The sequence below is a fragment of the Myxocyprinus asiaticus genome, chromosome 22, assembly GCF_019703515.2.
Source record: "Myxocyprinus asiaticus isolate MX2 ecotype Aquarium Trade chromosome 22, UBuf_Myxa_2, whole genome shotgun sequence".
NCBI lineage: Eukaryota > Metazoa > Chordata > Actinopteri > Cypriniformes > Catostomidae > Myxocyprinus > Myxocyprinus asiaticus.
The window spans coordinates 25,058,145-25,079,198 of NC_059365.1; the positions used below are offsets into that span (position 1 = coordinate 25,058,145).

The window sequence follows — 21,054 nt, forward strand, 5'->3', positions numbered from 1 at the left end:
AGTGTTAAGAGTACATTTAACTTGAACATTTCAGTTAATACAGTAACCAAAGCTTAATGCATGCTATGTAATCTTTTAGACCAGTGGTTCTCAACCAGGGGCCGGGACCCACTAGGGGGCCTCAAGATGACTTAAAATTAATTTAAAATAAGAAATATTAAAATAATCCTACTTAATTAAAATGCTAAAAAATACTATATGATGTATGCCTCCAAATTATAAACAGATTCTTTATGAAACTTCTAGAATCAAAAACGATCCATGATTAATTATTTTAATGAGACACATCTAGTTTCGGGCGAGGGGGCCTTCAAATATTGTCTTGGACAGTGGGGGGCCGTGGAGTCAAAAAGGTTGAGAACCACTGTTTTAGACAACATCAACTTGCTTTAATGGCGATTGAAACAAGATCCAGAGCTGCACATGCAGACCTCAACACTTGGTGCACAAAACACGAAGGTAACAATCAAGAGGTAGTTTTTTTTTAAATTATAAACGGGTAATTTTGAGTAGAAAATTAACTTCAGACTGCACAAAACAAGATGTTACCAAACAAAATCAAAAATAAAAACAGTGTAAATAAATGTGCAAACTGTGAAACCATGCAAGCTCATTAATTATTAAATCCCGATGGCGCTGGGAACACCAGCTTTAAAAAGTTAAGTAAAGTATTTACTTATTTTTTTCACCTAAATATGACAAGGTTTTCTACTTCAGGACTGATACAAGATAATGGATTGTAAAGATAACAAACAACCATAAATAATATTTACCTATAAGCTAGAGCAGTTCTTCTCAATCCTTTCCTGGTGTACCACTAACATTAGACATTTTGGATGTCTCCTTTATCCAACACACCTAATTCTACTGATTAACTCATTAGTAGCATGCTCCTTGATCTGAATTGAATATGTAAAATAAGGGAGACATCCAAAATGTGTAAGTGGTACTCCAGAGCCCAGGACAGGATTGAGAAACACTGAGCTAGAGCATTCATTTTTACAAGTTTGAATTGAGAACAAATTTACAATTTTCTTAATATTTTCAAGTTCACACTTTAACTTATTCAATATAGAAAGTACATTGCTTTTCTGCTATATATACTTCGCCTCAAAATATAATTTTTTCAGTGTACTAATATTATACAATATTAGCTCCACTTAAAACATGTTACATTTTGCTGACATTTTCCAATTAAATAAATACATAAAATCATTGTCATTTCACCATCTACTGGGCAGGGAGGAGAATTTATAGTAAAAAAAAGGACTTAAATATTGATCTGTTTCTCGCCCACACCTATCATATTGCTCCTGAAGACATTGATTTAATCACTGGAGTCCTACGGATTACTTTTATGCTGACCTTATTTGCTTTTTGGACCTTCAAAGTTCTGGTCACGATTCACTTGCATTGAATGGGCCTACAGAGATGAAATATTCTTCTATATATCTGTTCAGCAGAAGAAAGTAAGTCATGCTAATGGGATGGCATGCGGGTGAGTAAATGAGAGAATTTTCATTTTTGAGTGGACTATCCCTTTAACAGCTCTCAGAAGATTTATTAAGTATTCGACTTCTAACAAGTATTCTGCAAATGTAGGCGATTTTTAAAGGAATTTCTGTTGTGAGTGCAACATTTTGCTGCAAGAATGAAAAAAAAAAGAAAAAGAAAAAAGGACTGATTTCCATGGACTTGTTTTTGTTTTCATAATAATAAATAATGTCTTTACGAATAAAATTATAACTTAAATTTAAATGAGAGAAACAGTAATGACTCAATTCATACCAGAAATCAGATGCCATTTCTCTCTCTCTCTCTCTCTCTCACACACACACACACACACACAAAAGTGATCGAGACTTTCACTCTTGTCTTCACAAAAGGTGCACGTGTCATTCAATTCAAGTGAATTTATAGTGAACTTTTATAAGACATACAATACTTAAATGGTAACATCTATGTTTTCCTCCAGTGTTTATTGTCAACAAGAGAGTTCCAGTTGAATTTTCCTATTGGGGAAGTTGAATTTGGGGAATGTAGTTACTGGGGAATAAATGTATTATTGAAGGATTTACTCAACACAGATACTTCTTTCAAAGAAAGTAAGAACAACTGTTTATGGCGTATCTCGAATTAAACAATTTTTTTTTTTTTGTTCAGATGAATTACATAACGGAATGGCTTTCATAACAGCGTATAACTCAGTTAATAGGTTGTTGATCAACAATCATAAACACTTAATACGATAAAATATCACCTTTACTATCAAATCAGCAACAAATATTATATTTTTACTTAATCATTTATGCAAAAAGAAGAAGAAAAAAAGAAGAATTTTTAACGCTGCACGCGCCTATGATGAGAAAAGTATCACATCATGTGACTCACTCAAGCTTGTCACATCGCTGGTTCTTTAAAACAAAACAAAAAACATCAACATGATATTAAATCGTATTGACTATCTATCCATCTGCACTAAAGAAGTGTGGCGACACAAATACATGATTACAGCATTTTCAAACGGGGAAAAATATAACCAACTTTTTGAAATTATTTTAGATATTGGTTTACGTAGCCTAATTTACGCTACCAGACAAAGTTTCTTTAAATTATGTTATTTATTTATTGTATTTTTTGTGCCTTTAGACTTAATTCAGTATAGATCATTTGGAATTGGACTTTTTTCTTCTTCGTCGTCATCTTCTTCTTCTTGCTGTTTTACGGCGGTTCGCAAACCCATTGGTGCATTACCGCCACCTATCGCCCATTTGGACCATCGACACTCTATTTACAAATAAAATACTTAAACCACCCCATATACTGTACTTTCACACTTAATTTCCTAACCCCGTTTGGGCTGCAGCTTCAGCTGGCGCTGTGTGTTCAACTCCTCCAGCTTCCAGATGCAGCCCCTAATAAAAAAATAAAAAATAAAATACATAAATAAAAATAATAATAATGTAAAAAATCCTTTCACCTTATATTCAATTAATTAGCCCAGAACTTTCCAGATATTTCATCTCTATAGATTTTATTACTTCCTATTTGTGGATGTAACAAATTCTTTAATGGAAGATGTTCTCTCTTTCTGCTTAACTCTTCTATTACACTCTTTCTTTCCACTCTATATTTCCTACACTGAACAATTACGTGCTCCACCGACTCACTGACTCCACACACTTCACAAAACCCTGTTGAATGTTTGCCTATTAAGTAAGAATTGGACTTCAATTGCCAAACATTGATTTCGTATTGTCCATCATTGGCATTTAGTCTTATGTGAATAAACTTCCTTGTGAAGTGAATGTGACTAAAGTCTTTCAAGGCAAGTCTCACTCGGCGGTGTCCATTTTGGAACGCTCCTGGGCAGCTATTTTCAATTAATACAAGCAGCATGAAAGTACAGCTCCTGTCAACTTGAATGGGGAAATATTGAAATCTCCAAAACTGTAGGTATAGATTATGATCACATAATAAGTATATATTTTAAATCAGCAGTTATATCTGACTACAATGGTATCATAAATTGGGATTTTTTTAGCTCAGATCACGCTGAAAAAAGCTATTTTTCTGTCTGATCAAGCTAATGCGCATGCGCAGTGTCGAGTTGACTGACAGGCGATGTCTGTATCTAAAAGGTGATTGGCTCATTTACCTGTAAGGCGGGACTTCCTTTTTTAGATCCACCATATTGGCCGTTCCAACTTCTTCCATTAATTTTAATACAATTGGTCCATCTCGGGCTAAATACTCTGCGTTCCATATGGGATAAATCACCCTCCGAAAGGCACTTTGAAGGGAAAACAATTATAATAGTCAAGCTGTAAGATCGCTTCTAACAGAATTTCCAATAAAAATGACTTAAAAAAGTGATTTCCGAATGACCATTTTTTTTTTAGTCCCACACCTTTTAGTCCTCCAAAGCTCTCACAGTGGATGGTAAAGTCTTTGAAGGGAATAGGGCATGGGGATGAGCACTTTTGGAACCCAGGTTGCCAGATACTTTTTAGCAATATCCAGACTAGTAAACCTACTCTGTGCATTGTGAGAATTAATAGTGGTTTTTATGAATATGAAACACTTCTTAGTTACTTTCTAGCTTTCATGTACTTACAGCTTCAGCTAATTTTGGTTTAAAAATGTGTTCACCCCTCAGACATAAAAGGTAAATATCAAGTGATTGGGGGAAGTAACTGAGTAAAAAGAATGTTTCACCCAAATTTTGCTGGGATGTAAAAGAGTCTGCATCGAAATTCAAACAATTCTCTACTCATAGCCTATCTAATGATGGTAATCACTAATGGTGTGACAAAGGCCTATAATTTGAATGGGGATACAAATCAGTGGAGAAAGAGGAGTACTTGAAACCACTCTCATTTTATTAATTACACAGCAACATAAAAAGCCTTGTCTTTAATTAAATATGCATAAGAATTCAACCACAGGAGAGGATGTGATATTAAAGAAATATTTACACACTAAGACTGGAAGATATCTTCTAGGTGGTTCTTTGTTACAATGGTTTTACTCAAGTTTACTCATTGTTTTCTTAATATCAAGTCTCAGTCAAATCAACAATTAAATTCAATACACAGTCAATATGTACATGAAATGCATACAATCCAGAATTTCTTATTGCTATTATAATTGTTGTAGCTGGTTATTATTCATTATTGTAAACATAATAATAGTAAAGAGTAGCTTTTGATTTGGATATGAAACTTGCAGAGGTTAATTTTATAAATAAAGCATAGCTTCTGAAATGTTAAATGATCAGTTTCATTCAAATCACCATTTTCCTTGGCTCAAAACAAAGAATGCAACATTTTAAATTCAAGCCAAATTATTAAAGAAGTAACATTCACATTATTGGGTTCGTTAATAGAAGGAATTTAACTGAGGATTTTCAAGAAAACTTTTATATGATTCTTGCTGTCCCAATACACATGGATTGTATCCTAAATGTCCAATGATCCACGGTAGTTGTCTTTGGTCATTATCTATTACATGATGAAGAGCAAATCCTTGATGACCATGACAAGATCCTGGAACGTGGGTCGTTCATCTGGTTTCTACACAGAAAGAGAAGGCTCTTTAATTGCTATATGATTTGTCATTTTTACGTTTGCAAATATGATCTGATAACCATTTAATCCTGTGTACCTCATGCCAACAGCTGGTCATTATGGAATAAACTTTGTCATTGGCCATTTGTGGGCGATAAAGTCGGTGACCTGCAGATACTTTCTCCACTATCTCTGTATTGTTCCACCGATCATATGGCATTCTGCCAAGAGTGTACACCTCCCACATCAAAACACCTGTCAAGAACAGTTAAGTATAATGACTGGAAAAGTCAAATAATTATCTTATAAGAGAAAATGACACCACAGTTTTGACAGAAGGCAAAGTTATTTGACGCACCAAATGCCCAGATATCTGACTTGCTGCTGAACTTGCAGAAAAGGAGGACTTCAGGAGGTGACCAGCGCACTGGGAACTTTGAGCCAACAGAGCTGGTGTATTCATCATCCAGGACATACCTGTTATCAGGGAAGCAGATGCAAAAAGATAGAGCAGAAGCACTTTCGCACAAGTAGTATTGTTAGCAATGCATACAATTTTCTCACCTTGACAATCCAAAATCAGTCACTTTAATGGTTCCATTTGAATCTACTAAACAGTTCCTAGCAGCCTACAAATATAAACAATAGTTAAAACAACAACACAATATATTTTAGAAAGAACTATATAAAATCTCTTTCATTTAGCATGAACTACTTTTTGTTAAACCAACCAGGTCTCTGTGAATGTACTGATTGGCCTCTAAGTAGGCCATGCCCTCGCTGACATCTTTACACATTTCAAGGAGCAGAATGCTAGAGGGGTGCTGCAAGCCGTCCCTTAAGTAGTCCAGTAGACATCCATTTGCCAGATATTCTGTGACTATGTAGATGGGTCTTTGTTTTGTGCAAACACCATAGAGCTGCACCAGGTTTTCATGACAGAGTTTCCTAGTGTTATACAGAAGAAAATCAATAGTAGGATAGAAATGTTGATAATCAGTAATGCAGTGTGCCTACTAAGTAATCTACTCACATCATGACCTTGGCCTCCTCAATGAAGTCATCCTCAGACATTGAGCCCTCTTTGACCATTTTAATTGCCACATTATGACGGCCTTGCCACTTCCCATACTTTACCACACCAAACTGCCCATTGCCAAGTTCTCTGATAAATGTTAGTTGACGAGGATCTATCTCCCAGCAGCCTGAAATGAAAAATAGAGGGAGTTGCAAATTTTAGCCCACCCTTAAACACTTTAATTTATACCTTGGATCTTTAGTGACCCGGGACCTCATTCCACCCCTTGCACCACATCCATTTTTTGGAGTTATGCCCACATGTCTTTAGTATTCCTCAACATTTCTCTTCTGAATAGTGTATAAAAAAGAAAAAAAAAAAGAAAGGCAAAATTGCAAAAATAATTTTTGCATAACTGCTTGATTACGAAAAGTTTATAGGGTCATTAAAGACCCTAGATATATAATAGTGTCGGGGGGTTTTTCCGCTTCCATAAAACATATTTTATGATTCTTTTATACTTATATAAGTGTACTATCACTCCTGTATATCTAGTACTTATTCATGTGATTATCTAATCAGCCAATCATGTGGCAGCTGTATAATGTATACAATAATGCAGATATGGGTCTGGAGCTTCAGTTAATGTTCACATCAACCATCAGAATGAGGAATAAATGTGATCTCAGTGATTAACCGTGGCATGATTTTTGGTGCCAGATGGGCTGGTTTGAGTATTTCTGTAACTGCTGATCTCCTGGGATTTTCAAGCAGTCTCTAGAGTTTACTCAGAACGGTGCCAAAACCAAAAAGCAACCAGTGAGTGGCAGTTCTGTGGATGAAAACGCCTTACTGATGAGAGAGGTCAACGGAGAATGGCCAGACTGGTTTGAGATGACAAAAAGGCAACAATAAAACCTCTGTAAAATTGTAGTGAGTAGAATAGCATCTCAGAATGCACAACATGTCGAATCTTGAGGCGGATGTGCTACAACAGCAGAAGACCACGTTGGGTTCCACTTCTGTCATCCAAGAACTGAAAACTAAGGCTGCAGTGGGCCAACCATCTGTGTACCTCAGCAGAAATCCAGATTTGTCATACCAGGTGATGTTTTTCCAATCGTATACTGTCCAGTTTTGGTGAGCCTGTGCCCACTGCAGCCTCAGTTTCCTGTTCTAAGCTGACAGTAGTGGTACCCGGAGGGGTCTTCTGCTGCTGTAGCCCATCCACCTCAATGTTCGACTTGTTGTACGTTCAGAAATGCTTTTCTGCATAGCACTACTGTAACGTGTTTATTTGGGTTACTGTCACCTTCCTGTCAGCTTGGACCAGTCTGGCCATTCTCCTTTGACCTCTCTCATCAATAATGTGTTGTCACCCACAGAACTGCCGCTCGCTGGATGTTTTTAGTTTTTCGCACCATTCTCTTTACACTCTAGAGACTGTTGTGCGTGAAAATCCCAGGAGATCAGCAGTTACAGAAATACTCAAACCAGCCCATCTGGCACCAACAATCATGCCATGGTCTAAGATCACATTTTTCCCCATTCTGATGGTTGATGTGAACATTAACTGAATTTCCTGACCCATATCTGCTTTTGTTTATACATTACACTGCTGCCACACGACTGGCTGATTAGACAATCGCATGAATAAGTAGATGTACAGCTGTACCTAATAATATGGCTGGTGAGTGTATATTTATGTTTATTACAAGAGAAATTAGTACTATATTCATACAAATAAATACTATATCACATTGATTTTCTGTGTGATAATGGTTAATTATTATTATTTCATATGCACGTACACGTACATGCTATTTCTTACTCAGTGTGGTGTTGATGTGTCAGTTATTGACATGATTACATTTGTCTGTGATTTTTTACGAAAAAGCAATGTGAAAGTAAACTACAGCAAGTGTAACACATGAACAGTATGGTATAACTTTTGTCATTTGAGTGTACTACTGAAATTATATAAATTGTGTGTCTCTTTAGACATTTAAAAAAGTGCCTGAGAAAATACTTGTGTATCTTATGTGTTATGTGCAGCTCAGTATGTTTTTGACAGCCAGTTACGTCTCATGAAATTTCAGTGTGAAAGTAATGAATGATTTGTTGCATTATCTCTTTGATATATGACAAAATAAAACATCAAATTAAATCAAAATATATTTTATTCTATTATTTTCTAATTGTCTTGAAAATATTTGGAAAATTTGACACTATCTGGGCATTATATAGATCCATTTGTGATAGTTATACATGCCGGGTCTCTAAAGTCCCAAATATACTGTATGTAATAATGTTTGGTGAAACGCCCATGCATTTAAGGGTTAAATAAACACCGTTCAGTGACAATTTTAAACATTTATCTATCAGAACCATAATATAGTAAAATAATACTCACCGTAACCCAGACCAGCAGTGGATGGAGCATACTGAGCCCGATTTGACACGATGTGTTTTAGTCTGCTCACCAGACCTGAAGTAGACATGTGATATCATTAAGTACTTTTACATACATAATTTGTCATTGTTTTATTTACATTCGCAGTTAAGTTACAATTTACCTGCTGCATTGTGCTGGTGGTAATTAATAAGTTCTGGGATACTGCTAAAGTTGTGCTTCTCCGCTAGATAGAACTGGCCTTGTGTGGTGATGCAAATGTTGTAGTGTCTGCAGCTGCCAACACTCTCCCTACAGAGTGAAAAGAAATTACTGCCAGGTTCAAATAATCACTTAGGATTAAAGTTGAAACTTCGATCAGTCTTACAGAGAAACATTATGGTCCTTGAGGAACAGCAAAGTCCCTTGACAATTTACACAGTGGGGATGTTGATTTGTGAAATGACTGATCCTAGTTTTGCACGGAGTGGTTTACATCTCTCTTCCTCTGTAGGGTCAATTTTCCACTTTCATTGTGGTTCTGCTTTTGATATGCTGACTTTAAACTGCAAAACAAATGCTCTGAAGAGGCTAAATCAAACTCACCCACCAGCCTTGGTGAAGACAGAGACAGTGTATTTTCCAGTGAATCTTCCAGAGTCTCTCACCAAGAAACCACCATCTTTATTCTAGTATTTTTAAAGACAGCATTACAGAATTATACTATATAATATACTCATACAATACACACATAAATTGTATATACTGTATACCTATATACAATGATCCGAAAAACTCATTAGACACTTTAAAGGCACACTTATAAAATATAATTATATTAATTATCAGAATATTAATTATTAATAAATATAAAATATCATCGTATTATTAAACATATCAGACCAAGTGGCATTTATTTTAAAGACAGCATGAACACACTTTAAGCAAAATATTTCACAAAAATAAGTTTAAAGGAATATTCTGGGTTCAATACAAGTTAAGCTCAATCGACAGCATTTGTGGTATAATGTTGTGAATGGGACCAATACGTAAATGTTAAAATACTCACTGTTTTAAAAGTATAGCCACAAGACATAAACAATATGCATGTTAACATGAATTTAGTGTAATAAAATTGCTTACTAACCTTTTCTGTGTAAAGTTTTCTGTGTAAAGCCATGATGATGTAATGCCAACAAACCCTAAACCCTAAAATGACTGTAAAAATTACAATTTAAACAACTTTACAGCTCAAATAATACATGAGTTTTAACAGAAGAATGAATGTAAGTGCTTTTATAAAATTATAAGCTTCACATTTCTGTCTTTAAACCCTCCAAAAATTGGCCCCATTTACTTTCACTGTAAATGCCTCACTGAAACCTTGATTTAGCATTTTTTAAAGGAAAGGAGGGACAAGTTTAATTTATTTTTTGTTGTAATCAACATTATGCCACAAATGCTGTCATTTGAGCTTAACTTTGAACCCAGAATAGTCCTTTAAGGTTTTAAGTGATAAAGCAAAGACAAATAGGTATTTGGGCACTTTCTGGTTCTGAAAAAATATAAATAAAAAGGTCTGCCCTAATTTGTTTGCAGAGGGAACTTAGTATAATATTTTGTTCTAATGCAATGAAATGCATATATTTTTAAGTGTGAATGAAGTGTACAAATACTTTTGAACCAACTGCTCATTAGAAGCATGAATTTTTTAAAACTATATAATCATACAGTTGGAGAACTGGCCACAGTCCGAGTTGAAAATAGTTAATAGATAATAATAAAATTATAGATGATAATAGTTGTTAATAAACCAATCACATTGTTGATTACCAGCAAGGCTTTATACTTACTTCTGTTTTGAGTAAATTCTCTGCTTGACTTCGGTTGATGTTCTTGCAGTACCAGCTACAAAACATTGAGACAAATCTCTTCATTTGATGCTCTATGTGACTTGAACTTCGGTATGTGAGCTAAATCATCTTTTACTTGCGACAATGTGGTTGAACTGTGCTTACAATAAAGATGGCTGTTCATGTCAACTTTTTCAACTAGTGTAACTGTAGTTGTCAGTGTTCTTGAATGTAGTGTGTACTCACCTGTGTTTCTCCAATCCATTCAATGCCTGAGCAATATAGTTACTTGGAATGTAGCCCTCATTTCTGTAAACAGTGATGGAGATCAGTATGATTTAGTAATGCTTTTCATATCTGACAGGACATATAATTTGGGCACAGCCCTGATTGCACAGCTAGGTTCACCTGACTACTTTTAACCTACAGCCTGTAAAAGTTTCCCCAGATAAGCAAATAATTTGATAGCAACCACAGAGCAGTGTGGTAGAAACCACAGCAGAGTTTATCTAATAATTCTCACTTTTGCAACATTTAAAGCATCTTAGTGTCTCTAACACTGCACAATCGCTTGTACTAGTAAACACTTTTGATTCTAACTTTAGTTAATATTTCGCCCAGTAACGGTGCAGTCTCTTACCCATATTTATCTTTAGCTTTAAACCAGTTGGAATCATTGATTTCTAAAAGTGTGTACTCCTCATCTTTTCTCAACTCCAAGTCATGGGGAGCCATTGGTGTGTACTCATATTCAGCTATAACAGTCATGCCCACACTGAAGTCTGTGGGCATGGGTGGCTGGGGGGGCAGTGGTCTGGATGGCTTTTCCTAAAACAGAAGGGGAATCCCGATCATTTCTCAAGAAAATCTATTGCTACATTACACATGTACTGCCATCGAGTGTATAGATGGGTAACTGACCTCCTCGAGTGGTGTTGGTGGGAGAGGCTTCCTGGAATCACGCTTCCTGGAACCTCTGCTCGGAAACCCTTTGAGGAAGAGTGCAAATTTTGACACTTTTGATTAAATAAGATTGCTGTTTAATTAGCATTAACTCCTGCTATTGCACGATTCAAAAATTCTGCTGAAATCGGTCTCTGCTTACCGAAATTTGAAACACAGTGGTAGAATCTGGAAGTGTTGTTGACCAGTTTCTGGGTGAAACGTCCACAGGGCGGTGTCAAAAGTGAGTTGTATTTTTTGTTGTAAATGTAATGCATTCAATAGGAATGCGTATTTTATTAATCCAATCCCTTAACTAGAGGTCTGCACAGGCCTTAACATGAAACCGACCCCACTCTTACCCAAGACTGTGTGGCCTGAACGATTCCTGAACATATTGTTACAGTAAACATATACAGTTTTAACAAGGCACAGCAGCCCCTCAGTACACTAGAGTAGAGGGGAAAAAACACTGCCTTACCGTTTATGCTCTGAAACTTTGCTTGTTACAGAACAATCTGGAATAATGTTTAACAATGTAAGTCACCTCTTTGGAGCCTGAACTTATTCAGAATGCTGAATCTTTGTGACACCTGCACTAAAAACAATCTAGAAGCAGCACAATGAATGAAACAGAATGCAGGTGTCTCGACATGCGTTTTTGAAACATGAAGTTCTTTTTAATTTCAACAAACTTTGAACTTTAACTTTGAACAAAAAGATGCAATGCAACAGTCAAAGACATTCATCCAGCATGTGTTTACATAGAAAAACAATGGTAAAACAGAGCAGGAGCATGCAAATACATGTTCGGTGTGAACGGCCCCTAACTCATATGCGCGTATCTGTGAGTGAGAGCACGAAACAAGTTAGGTGGGCCTGTTTATTTTTTCCTTAATTACAAACCCAAACCAAACCCGAAGTCCTACTTAAAATTAACGCAGGTCAGGTTGCTGACCTCTACCCCTAAACAAACCTCAACCTAACCATCGGTGAAGTAAAAATACTTTTAGAGCGAAAATCCAACCTCCAAACCATGTGTTTCTGTACGCAATTACTTCCTTGTTTCCATAGGACCAGAACCCATGTCTCAGAAATTGCTTGAGCAACACACTATCAGAAGGAAGCAAGATTCACAACTTGATGCATGTGATGAGGTACTGCGCTTAACAGTAATTCTGCAGAATGATTCAGATTATGTTGCCATTCCCAGAGAACACACATACTTGTAATAAATAATTGTATTGCTTAAAGAAAGGGTAGCTGCCAAATAAATGTAAACCCTAATATATTTTTGCTCTTTGTTTTTCCACACCTCCATTTTTGGTCTCCAGCACTCTGCAACCCATGGCCTGCTTAACCTCCTGCTGGCAACACTTCCACATGCCATCCTCCCAGAAGCAGGGGTGGTACTTCTGCATCAAGTCTTTGTTGAACCGTACCACTTTAAAACAGGTACATATGAAGTTATTTACATTGAATCAACACAGGGTTTTGCATAGGACTTGAATTATATGTTATGCATTCATACTTTTCACCTTATCTTTCCTTTAATGTAGCCCACATAAAGGTGGCTTACTTATTTGACTGTTGGACTTTGCAATAATGACCTCAATACATACTGACCATTCTTTAATTTGTGTAGCCACTGCTTTCGAACTTGATCTGACTTTGCAAATACATACAGGGGACCTTCGTCATAGATTATCTGTGGGAGAGCAGAAAAAAATGTGTTAGTTATATACAATATCGGCTTATAGATGAATCAACTGTTAGCAGTATTTCAACATAAATCTACTATTGCCAAATATTTCCTCTTTCTTCGGGAGCTTCATTTACTCGGCAGTTGTTGATTGCTTTTGGTTTCTAAAAGGTGTTCAGTTTTTTTGTGTTAATTTGCAAAACATTTGTTCAGGCTTTCATCAATACTAACATAAATACAAAGATATATAATGGCATAAAGCTCTTAATACTAAGAGTCAATTATTTGACTGTTAATTGATTAAAAATTAAATTCTGTAGTTTGCGGAGCCATCCATTTTCTACCACTCTTTCTTTGTCAGAAAATCTGAGAGGTTTGAAATAGAAATCTCACTTTTTGAGCTCAAGTTGCTGAAGCTATAGGTACAGTTTTTTTTTCTTTCTGTCTGACGCAGTTATAGTGTCAGCACCTGTTGAATTCTGTTGTTCCTCTGATTTTGGACTTTGAAGTGAAAAGGTTTCACTTCTGCTCAGTCATTGTCAGTCTCTTATCATGGTTGAAAGCCTAAGCTGCTTTTCTGCTTGTGATCTATCAACCCCAATAATAAGGTGTATTTTTTACCAGTCTATGGGATCTTACTCTTGCTGTTTTAGCCTATATTTACTTGACAGCTGATGCTCTTAACCAGTTTTTAGGGTGTGTCAATCAGCTCCCTAGCTCCCTATGTCGTGAATCAGTGTATCATGAACACAAATTCGTCCACCGTACATTCGGACAATTCTGACTTAATCACCTGCGACATGATAACAAGCTCATGCTGGTATTAATCAACAACATTGCAACATTGTTTTCCTTTCATGGTCATTATGGATTAAAGACATTACAAACAACATCTCAAATGTCGTGCTGATTTTTAACTCCCTAGAGTGGTTATGATTAGGAGTAGGTGTAGGTGTGGCCTTAAGGGATAGGAACCAATCATGTGGTGGGGTAAGAATCTGCCGGGGAGTCAGATTTCGGCACAACAAAGAGAAAGTAAGGCTTTGGCTTCATAGTTTTACTCTTGTGCTTGTCTTCTAATGACTTGAAAGACTTCAGAAGACATGACGACGTTTCTGGTAAGGGAACACAGTGAGCGATAATGCTCCCTGGTTTTTACGGTGCATTCAGGGAATGTTTAGTGTGCAAACGTTTCAATGCACTGGAACGATTTTGCGACTGAGACAGCCCTAGAAATGGGAGACTCACAGATCAGTCCCCTGACTACTGAACAAGGGAGCCTTTTGAGATGCACAGTTAGTTTAGATGATATACAGACCTCATTTCGCTCATATTGAAAAGAAAGGCATAATAATATGAATTTCAGGGCTAGAAGCCTAATACAATGATATTAATGAGTCAAATTGACAGTAATGTGATTACAGTAAACATTAAAAATCTTAAAAGGACTGCTAAATGGCACATTAAAATTTTTAGAAATGCTAATGATAAGATCATCTAGAGTTTCCACAGAAGCTGGACGAGCAAATGTAGAACTGAGCTGAGAGCTTTTTCTTTGTAGATACCCACCTGAAATGGGAAGAGTCGCTCAGGAGGCGCACTGTCTTCAGGTAACACCACCTCCACACATTTGACCTTTTCAATGTCCACATAACCCTTCAGCCCTTTCCTTTTCTAAATAGTCATTAGGAGAATTATGCTATAAAAAGATTGAATCCACAACATTCTCTTGTATGGTAAGATTTGTTGTCACAGTAGTTAGCAAATTGGAATCAAGTATGTCCCCTCCTGTTTTTTAATACTGAATGACTAAATAAAAATCATAATATCCCCTTGATCCAAACAGCATCATTATTTTCTATTTTCAAAACCATACATACCCCTTTATCAAAGTCATAGTCGTAGTATGATATCTTATCCTGTGTGAGTACAAACAACCTCTCCTTGAAGTTTAAAGGCGAGGTCTTCTTCTTTTGCTGGGATCTTTTTATAAAAATCTCCTCCAGAATGCTGTCTGGCATGATCATTTAAATCAAATGTAATCTTCTGGGGAACAAAAAGAGAAACTGTTATGTTGTGTTTGTCATGTTGAACATGTTTGAGTAAGCTTACGGGCATTATGATGTAAACTCTCTAAATCTTTGACTTCATGTTGGTTTCTTTAGAGTAATAAGTAAATCTGTGGTTTTGTTATATACACTCACTTAGCACTTTATTAGGAACACTATGGTCTTAATAAAGTGCTCAATGTGGTCTTCTGCTGTTGTAGCCCATCCGCCTCAAGGTTCGACTCATTGTGCATTCTGAGATGCTATACTGCTCACTACAATTGAACAGAGTGGTTTTCTGAGTTACCGTAGCCTTTCTGTCAGCTCAAACGAGTCTGGCCATTTTCCGTTGACCTCTCTCGTCAACAAGGATTTTCTGTCTGCAGAACTGGCACTCACTGGATGTTTTTTGGTTTTGGCACCATTCTGAGTAAACTCTAGAGACTGTTGTGCATGAAAATCCAAGGAGATCAGCAGTTACATAAATACTCAAACCAGCCCGTCTGGCACCAACAATCACGCCACGGTCGAAATCACTGAGATCACATTTTTACCCATTCTGATGGTTGATGTGAACATTAACTGAAGCTCCTGACCCGTATCTGAATGATTTTATGCATTGCACTGCTGCCACACGATTGGCTGATTAGATAATTGCATGAATAAGTAGGTGTGCAGGTGTTCCTAATAAAGTGCTCAATGAGTGTATGTTTTGGTTTGTAAAGAATGCTAAAAAAAAAAGAAAAAAGATTAAAATATATAAAGGAAATGCATTTCACTTATCTGCAGTCAAACCTCTCTGCTTCCCAATGCAAATATCTATAACTGTTGTGTCAGTGACTGTCACATTTGACAGAACTAAAACTAGTTCATCATAATGATTCATGTTACTGTATGCTACATCCAAGTTTTCCTTATTCAACAGTTCTCTACCAAAAAAAACAGATCCAGGCAGCAGTGTCTGATTAGAAATGGTTTGCATGTGCCCTCCTGACAGTGTCAATGACATCCTTTGTTGCCAATATTTCCTCTTTTAGATGCTCTGTTTCACTGTAAAAAAATTTCATAATTTTAATGGTAAAAGACTATAAAAATGCTACAGTAAAAAACTTGGTTAATGGGTAGTTACCTTAAAATATACGGTAAATGTTTTAAAATATATTTAAAAAGACAATACATGTAGTTTTGTGGTAAATTTTTTTTAAATATTTTTTTTTATGTAAAAAGTATGATTTTCTGTATAATTAACAGTAAAAATGTATATTATGTTTAACAAGAGAGGACATGTACCTTTTATGGTAAATTATTGTTAAAATTATGGTAAAAAACAATAATTGGGCACTCCCAGAATTCCCTGCGTGACCCAGTTAATTTCATTATATTTTATGGGAATAATTATATTTCTTCTTATTTTTTATATCAGTTATGTACTTTGGGGTGTTCTGTGTTATATTTGATATAATGTAGTTAACACTGGAGTTAATGTTTATTGCATAATTTTAATTTCACGTGTTACCCTGATGGTGTTTAGTGTTTGTGTGAGTGACACTGAGCACTCTCTCTACGTGTGTGTTAGTCATTACCCAGGAAAGGCCTCTATTGATGAATTTTATGTCATCATGTGCCCTTTTGAAATTACTATAATACATTATAAATTGAAAAGCAGATTTTTACAGTTTCAGAAGGTTAATATATCAAGTTTATTAATTAATAAACATATAATGCCGGTAATGCACCATAAAATATACAGGTATCAAAATTACATCCTGTAAAGCCTAAAACGTGGTTACTGTATTTTTTATGGTGAATTTCTGGCAACCACAGCTGCCAGTTTTTTACCATAAATTTAACAGGATTTTTTTTTTGTTTTTACAGTGTTCACTTCTTCCTCCTCTTCTGTCAGCTGTGAACCTGCCTCTCACATCTTCTCATTGCATACAAGCTTCTCACCTTGTGCTCTCCACTATCTACAGACCAAAACTGAACGTTCACATCCTTCTCTCCTCTCTGAGGCCTGCGTCTTAATGCCATGACAAGAGCTCTTGGGAAAAATAATCTACGTATAGATACTGTAAGAATAATAAAATTAGGGTGAAATGTATAGACACTATAAAACAAAAAAACCCACATTTTATTTAAGCACACTGTAACTTGGCAAGCACTGATTCCAGCAAAATGGGAAGGTGAGAAAGTTTGTCAAGAGGATGAAAAAAATGTGTTAATCATCTAATGACCTTGTTAAATTAACAGCTTTTAGGTTTGCACTGCAATCTCTAACTTAGTTGTAACTTCACATATTTAAATTAAGCAACAGAGACTAAGGTAAATTTTCTTTTTGGTAAGGATAGGTTTCCCATCTTTTCCCAAAATAAGGGAAAGTGGCATATTCTCAGTATTTACTGCATAGAAGCAATTAGTATATAACCTGTCTCTCAGTCTCCTCTAAAACAACATCTCAGGAAGCTGTGTTCTTCATTACTTTCAGTACCTGCACAATAAGCTGCAACAGCAGTCAGCTTCTCTCTCATAGTCATTAAATTGAGTTGTCTGTGTTCTGTGGTAGAGAAACTCAGCTGCCTATTTTAAATACCATCAGAGTATTTCCTGGTTTCTTCTGCTAAATGCAGTACTAAAGCAATACGAGTCAGATAATTACTGCTAAGCTTGTCTTTGTTTCACATCAGTGTTTTTTCCAGACAGATGTTGCACAAACCTACAGTACGCCATATCATTTTGTTGATTTACTTCTTAAGAAGATCACAACCTCCTCTAATACCAAAGTATGAATGAAGAATTAGAAGTGTGGCAGGGAATTTTGTATCTTAAATTTAGGGCAAATTATTCATTACAGTTCTGTATTTAATGTTTCACTTCAGGAAAAGATTCATGTCAATTTATTTATATGTATCCTCATGCGTCCCCACGCACACATGCGTGGATGTTGTATTTTGGCTTCACTATACGCAACGCATGATTTAAATTCATTTACACCGACTGATCTCAGTTCAGAAGACTCTGGGCTGTCAGTAAAGAGTTAAACTTTTGATGCACAGAATTATGTGACAAAACAACATGACGCCGATCACAGCGGAGTTTGTCTTTGGGAGAAAATGCCAATCTGACTTGGAATTATTTATAATTTCACAACTTAGTCCTGCTATCCACATATGTTTCCAATCAATTTTTAGGAAAACTATTTGCTCTAGGATTTTTTTTAATGCTTGTTTATTAGGTGCTATTAGTTACAAATCAAAAAGGGAAATGGAAAATGCACACAGCAGTCATGCTCAGATCGCAGGAGGGTATATGTGTGTGTGTAATAGAAGGAATTATATATGCTTGTAAATAGCTTTGGATAAAGCGTCTGCTAAATGACTAAATGTAAATGCAATGTAAATGCTTCAAGCACACTAGATAATGTACTCCCTGTTATTACTAGTTTATTTACTCGCTTACGTTACCCTTTGTGTTCATTTAAAGTAATGTTGAGCAACAGGAACCTTCCAGAGTGTCCAGTGTCTGTAAAGTTCCTGAGTGATAAGTATGTGTGTATTGCTGATGTTATGAAGGAGGGAACCAGGTAAAAGACAGACTGCCACATTAGACCACAATTTATCTATACCTCTGTGGTTTCTTACCAATACGTCATATTCTGAATATTTCAACTCAAATGCCACAGTGCATTCCAGTATTTTAAGCAATATGTCACATGCTATTACTATTGAGTGCACTGATGAAGAAAAACCTTTGCTTTAAATTCTAATTTACATAGGTTACACAACTGAACAGTAAATGTTGTTCATTGGAATGTCTGTTTGAATTTGTATTTGCATTCCCGTACAAGACAGATATCTACTGAAATGGACTCTTTTCATTGTGTGTTGTGTAAATGCAAAGCATAAGATATGGCATATTAGCTGATTATATCTTGATTCTAATGCATTTAGTCTTGAAAAATGTCTGAAAAGGTATATAGGAGTAAACTGTATACTGGGGTTTATTAATGGAACATAAGCAGAATGTATTTGTGTAAATCATTCGTAAAACCTTTCTTACATAAATCATTCCATTCAATCCAATGGGACACATTATGTAAGAATGGATTTATAAACAATTTATACTAAATTCGTTCTGCACGTGTTTCATGAATAAGACCCATTGTGAACAGACATTTGTTTGTGCACTTAACAGTGCTAAAAACACTGGAGCAGACTGGCTAAAAGAGTTACATCACTAAGCTACAATACAGCGTGCAGCAGTTTAACCTTAGTTTAACTCATCCTGCATTCTCTTACATCGGTGTTATTCATTTCTCAGTTGTTCACTTTTTCACATTTACAAGTTGCTTTGGATAAAAGCATCTAAAATATGAATAAATGTAATGTTAATTTTAAAGCTGCTCCCAAGATACATGCCAAAGATTCAAATTAATAATTGTAATAATGTCTTTAAACCACTGTGCTATAATGGACTGTGGATCTGTATTTGCATTATGCAGTAACAGTGTGGGGTGAGAAACAAAAAGAGTAAAGGGCATTCAGTAGACCATTAATAGTAAACTATATTCATGTGCAATTAGTTCAATTCACAACCAGTTTTTCTCTGGCCGTATCACTGCTTATACTACAACGGTTTACAGTATATACTTCTATTCTGTGAATTAAACTTGCTGTTGCCAAGAACAAGCCACGTGTTACTCCCATATAACAGTCCAATTTGCATGCAGGATGAATTTAATGCAGTTCTGGCATGTTGATTTGCTTTAAGTGACCATAAAACAGGTTGGTTTAACAGTAAAGAGGGCTCAAGGAGAAAAATACAATTTCTGCACAAATGAAACAAGCTGTGAGAGAAGCTAAAACAGATTAGTAACTTACACCTTCCAAAGATTCTACACTGGAGTGTCTATTGCTCTCCATTACATTTAGTTGGAAAATGTTGACCTACTGTTCATGCAACTCCTCCTTTTTCCATCATTTCAAACGATGAGTAAAGACAAGAATGTTCCTAACTATTAAATATTTTTTTGGTATGTTACTTTCTTTTCTGTCCATACAGTCTAGATCAAGGCTTGCATTTCATCTCTGGCAAACCACAGTCTTGCTGTTTTATAGAGGAGCCCCTGTTTTCAACCATGAAAGAAAGCTAAGAATTCCTACCTCAGTTTTCTTCACCTGTAATCCTGCACCAGGATGAAATCAGTCTTAGACAGAATGTAGGTTTTTAAACAGGACTGTGAATGTGATCAACAGTGGACAAAACTCCACCCTACCACAGAACTCTTGTTACCCAGTTCCCCTTTTGCTTCCTGCTCATTTTCATACTGTCGCTCATGCAGGACTGCTGTTAAGTTTCACGCAATATGTTGACACTCACAAATGCTGCATGTAATTGACCCTTTAAACATCTCTAATTTTCTGTTTTAAGGGGGTTAAATCTGGTCAATCCAATGCCTTCTTGACTCCTTTGGTACATAAGACAATTAAAGGTTTCTCAATTATTATATAACACAATACAATATTACAATGTATTAAAAAATAATACAAGAGATTTGGATGGTGTTGATATATTCTGTGTTGTTATCAAAAACAGTTCATACTTACTCAAAGTCTTGATTTACATGTCAAACACTTATGTGCAAAAGACAGCAAGCCACTAAAAGAGGCTTTAAAAGAAGAACTTCTGGTAGGTTTCGGTCATTTGGCGCAATGACTATTCAAGTTTGTGTGAATGACAGGAATGACCCAGCTCACACTGGGTAAATCAATAAATGCCCACATCCGAAACACACGGTGGCGCTATAAGCATATGCTCAGAGTGAGCTCCGCAGGAAACAAACACAAAACTGTAAATTATAAAAATAATAACTTTACATTTAAGAGAGTTGTGTTCTTTGAGTTTATAAGAAAATAAATGTATAATTAAGATTCATAGTAGGCTACAATTACACACACCGTATTTTAAACAACACGTGAGGCATGATTATGAACATGTTTTAGACAGTAACATTTCTAAATGGATGATTTAGAC

The 21,054-nt window shown here is 35.9% G+C and overlaps 1 protein-coding gene across 4 annotated transcripts; it reads right to left on the reverse strand.

The window, feature by feature from the left end:
- Positions 1 to 4,361: 4,361 nt before the first annotated feature.
- On the reverse strand, positions 4,362 to 20,750 carry btk (Bruton agammaglobulinemia tyrosine kinase). Of its 4 annotated transcripts, none has more exons than XM_051649731.1 (19): positions 20,628 to 20,750; positions 20,184 to 20,488; positions 14,857 to 15,019; positions 14,546 to 14,650; positions 12,901 to 12,982; positions 12,590 to 12,718; positions 11,254 to 11,321; positions 10,973 to 11,160; positions 10,579 to 10,641; positions 10,333 to 10,387; positions 9,086 to 9,168; positions 8,664 to 8,791; positions 8,501 to 8,575; positions 6,103 to 6,274; positions 5,801 to 6,017; positions 5,634 to 5,698; positions 5,428 to 5,546; positions 5,167 to 5,324; positions 4,362 to 5,075 (listed from the first exon to the last, which is right to left on the reverse strand). In XM_051649731.1, the coding sequence occupies exons 3-19, from the start codon at positions 15,001 to 15,003 to the stop codon at positions 5,007 to 5,009; spliced, it is 1,923 nt and encodes a 640-aa protein (XP_051505691.1). In that variant the 5' UTR covers positions 15,004 to 15,019; positions 20,184 to 20,488; positions 20,628 to 20,750; the 3' UTR covers positions 4,362 to 5,006. The 4 variants fall into 4 exon arrangements, with proteins under 4 accessions (XP_051505691.1, XP_051505689.1, XP_051505692.1 ...); XM_051649729.1 differs by having other exon boundaries at positions 14,857 to 15,022; positions 20,628 to 20,749; XM_051649732.1 differs by lacking the exon at positions 20,184 to 20,488 and having other exon boundaries at positions 14,857 to 15,022; positions 20,628 to 20,645.
- Between the last annotated feature and the right edge of the window lie 304 nt (positions 20,751 to 21,054).